A 3,870-nucleotide genomic window follows, 5' to 3' on the forward strand; every position below is an offset into this window, starting at 1 on the left:
GTAGTAGTAGTAGTAGTAGTAGTAGTAGTAGTAGTAGTAGTAGTAGTAGATAGTAAGAAGAAGAAGAAGAAGAAGAAGAAGAAGAAGAAGAAGAAGAAGAAGAAGAAGAAGAAGAAGAAGAAGAAGAAGAAGAAGCAGAAGAAGAAGAAGAAGAGCAACACCAATAATAACAACACCAACAAAATCAAGAACAAGAGGAAGAAGAATAAAACGATAATGATGTAATAACAAGATGAGTAGACAATAGGCGAGTCCTTTCCTTCCCACGAAAACTGTCAACGAGTGTGACCGAATAATTATTAAATGTGTGACCTGCGTCATGTCATGTACTTAAAGAATTGAGTAGGCTATTTAAGTGAAGCAACTTAAGTAGGCCGTGTTGTATACTTCACTATAACTACCTACGTACACATTTCTCGTTTGTCAAAGTCATGTGTGACATATGGAATTTTCTTCAAAAGAAAAGCATTCAACTTTGTTAAACCCGAATATTTCATGTTGTGATTAATTAATTGGCTCCAAGCGGTCAGCAGTTTTAAGGATTCTTCACTCTACTGTGAGTACATTTTGTTGACATTTATATAATAAATTAAACTTATATAATCCTTCCCGATTTAAAATGATACTATGCTGCTAGAAGTTGTGGACTGTAAAAATTAATAAAATAAATTGAATATAACAGCTTCAAAAAATAACAAACCAAACACGTAACTTTCGACTCAAAAACCTCTCACCAATAACAACAAAAAAACAATGAAAAATAAATAAATTACTATTTTTTTTAAAACAGATCGACGTCAGAGAAGTATTCGGCAAGTCCTATAGATAGAATGAAGTTGACGTCACTCAGGTCTTTGTTATTGCTTTTTGCTATCCACATTTATGAGTAATTCTCACTAAACTGTATTAACCAGACTATAAACGTTTAAGGTTACACATAGTTTTGTGTATTGGTCCGTTATACTTCCGGATGGCAATGTTGTGAGCTTCTTAGCCTAGCGCACACTATCTATATTAAGATCTTGTTGCATCATAATTTTAAATCCCAATTTACTAATGATTGTGCTGAACAGACGTAGATTTGATCAGTCCGCCTGAGCACTCCCAGTATAAACCTCTTTCGCTGACTTAAAGCTGACATTTTGAAAGTAGAACACACCAAGATCAACAACAAAGACTGTTTTACACGACATGTAGACATGTACGTTTGAGTGTTAAGTTTTGCTTGTTATATATTATGTATTGACTTATTTGGTTTGTTCTATTTTGTTTTGCTTAGCTTTTCTTTATGGGGGGGCGGGGGCGGGGGGGTCTTTTTTTCTTTTGTTTTGCTCTATATTTTGTTTTGGATATTTTTCTTGGGGTTACATTTTTCTTTTGTTTGTTTTTGTTTTGTTTTTGTTTTGTTTTTTGTTGTTTGTTTTTTTTTTTTTTTGTTTGTTTGTTTGTTTGGGTTTTTTTTTTTTTTTTTTTTAATGCTGGGGTTTTGTTTTGTACTTAGTTGTTTTGCCTTTCTTTTTGTTATTGTTTTCTTGTTATTTGTAAAAAAAAAATTCTTGTTTTTTCTTGTTGTTTTGTTTTGTTTATTTTTTTATTTTGTTTGTTTGTTTTGTTTTGTTTTGTTGTTTTTGATTTATTTTTTTTTGCTGCTGTTTTATTTTGTTGGGTTCTTTTGTTTCTTTTTTTTATAGAAAATGTAAATCTATAATAATATATAATCTTCAATGTTCACCCAAAAAAAAAATATTTGATCCCTTCTATGCAACGAATACTTGTTTGTTTGTCTGATAACCCAAATACTCTCAAACAAGACTCAAAATATTGTGCATTACAACAATGTTGAAACAAGTCCACAGTTGCGTTCGATTATCAGACCTGATAATATGTCTACCTAGCTTCTATGAAAGCCTTATAAACTAGAGAATATTATACAACGTAAAGCGTGTGAAAATCTTTGTTGATAAAATTGTCCCATACTCAAAACTAAATTCCATCAGACTTAAGTCAGGCATAGCTACCCAGATACTACTGAGTTAAAGGAAAAGTTAGTCCGTAAAAAAACACTGACATAACGCCGATTCAAATTTTGAGGCCGCAATTGGCCACAGTCAGGCATAAGCTGACAAAAAGACTTTTAAAATTTTAAGGTTTCATATCACGATCAATGAGATATGATCTCCCAAGAAGCCTAACCCGCCACTTCTTTGAAATCACAGGTTTAAGTTATTTTTGGAAAACTAGAATTTAGCGTAGCTGGGGTTCCCGATAGCTCAGTTCATATAACACTCGCCTCACATTCAAAGGGACAGACTGGCTGAAGTCGAGATATACGCCTATAAGTGATTGGGTCTGTTAGATCTGGTGGAAAGTACTAACGTCCTATTCAAAGGGTAGCAAGCAGTTGCTATTGTACATTCATTAAAGGAAAAGGAATAAGGTCCCGATCTATAGGCATAATGGCTCTGAAGTACTATTTAGAAGAAGAAGAAGAAGAAGAAGAAGAAGAAGAAGAAGAAGAAGAAGAAGAAGAAGAAGAAGAAGAAGGAGGAGGAGGAGGAGGAGGAGGAGGAGGAGGAGGAGAGAAGGAAGAAGAAGAAGAAGAAGAAGAAGAAGAAGAAGAAGAAGAAGAAGAAGAAGAAGAAGGAGAGGAGGAGGAGGAGGAGGAGGAGGAGGAGGAGGAGGAGGAGGAGGAGTAGAAGAAGAAGAAGAAGAAGAAGAAGAAGAAGAAGAAGAAGAAGAAGAAGAAAAAGAAGAACATTCTCTCACCGATAGTCTGGTGTAAAATGAGTACATGACCGTTAACAGTTTGTCTATGTCGAAAAAAATCTTTAATATCGCCTAAAAGGCGTCATGTTCCGTCTTATATGTAACGTGTTGCTGTTAGCTAAGCGTCACTTGTAAATTTTTTGAGCGGTAGTAGTAAATACTGCCTTAAATAGATGCTGTTGTTTTGTTTTGTTTTGTTTTTTCGATTTTAATTTTGTTTTTTGTTTTTTGTTTTTGGTTTGTCTTGGATTGTTTTTCTTTTCTTTTTTGTTTTTTGTTTTTTTTTGTTGTTTTTTTTTGTAATTGTTTTGGTTTTTTGGGGGTTTTTTTTTTGTTTTTGTTTTGTTGTTATTTTTTTTTAACTTCTCAACATTCAAAATTTCTTAATGTTTGCATTCTAGTGACATCAAAAACAAGCATTTCACGGAAATAGCCGGAAAATGTCAATAAACAACATAATATTCATTCATTCTAAACCTTATTTGTTTGTCTCACAGATCTAAAAGAAAACATAAAGATTCCCAAGAGATTGTCACAATAATGTATTCTACATCAATTTTAGTCTTATCATTATTGTCGTCATTTAATATCATTAGCGGCTACAAGATCAATGAAACTGGAGTGGCACAGTTCATTTATAATAAGTCAGATCTATCAACAGAGATACGTCGTAAAAAGTCTGCTTCATATAAAACCCCACCTACAATTGTTTCGAAAGTAAGAACTAATATTGCACAGCTCCCTCCGTTTTCACGACAAGAAAGTACAAAAGAAAAACAACTTCCGAAGGCTCGGTCGCCAGGCGATAATAGCCTCACCAGGACACCAACAGTCAAGAATTTAATTAATAAATCCTTTAAAAGACATATCGCCAATGGGATCTCGGATGCACCAATTAATAGTCCGACATCGACTGTGAAGGTAAAATCAAAACTCGAGAAAACATCCTTTTCAAATTCAACCTCCTCAAATTCTGAAGTCAAACATGTGTTCCATGGATTGTTTTCAACGACATTGGGTGAGTCGGCATTAGATCCAACATCTAAACAGAAATCAATTTCTGGAAAACACCCAAGGATGAAAGAGTTGATTAGAACTCCTCCA

The 3,870-nt window shown here is 33.7% G+C and overlaps 1 protein-coding gene across 1 annotated transcript in view; it reads left to right on the forward strand.

Moving 5' to 3' along the window:
- Positions 1–378: 378 nt before the first annotated feature.
- Positions 379–3,870, forward strand: part of LOC144968053 (uncharacterized) — a 14,614-nt gene continuing 11,122 nt past the window's right edge. Inside the window, exons 1-2 of the mRNA XM_078906022.1 lie at positions 379–556; positions 3,264–3,870. The exon at positions 3,264–3,870 is cut by the window's right edge and continues 264 nt beyond it. Of these exons, the coding sequence (XP_078762148.1) occupies positions 3,307–3,870 (564 nt within the window). The 5' untranslated portion in view covers positions 379–556; positions 3,264–3,306. The remainder of the gene's footprint in view (positions 557–3,263) is intronic.

Source organism: Berghia stephanieae, chromosome 3, assembly GCF_034508935.2.
Source record: "Berghia stephanieae isolate SIO BIC M18660-M18661 chromosome 3, UCSD_Bste_1.3, whole genome shotgun sequence".
Taxonomy (NCBI): domain Eukaryota; kingdom Metazoa; phylum Mollusca; class Gastropoda; order Nudibranchia; family Aeolidiidae; genus Berghia; species Berghia stephanieae.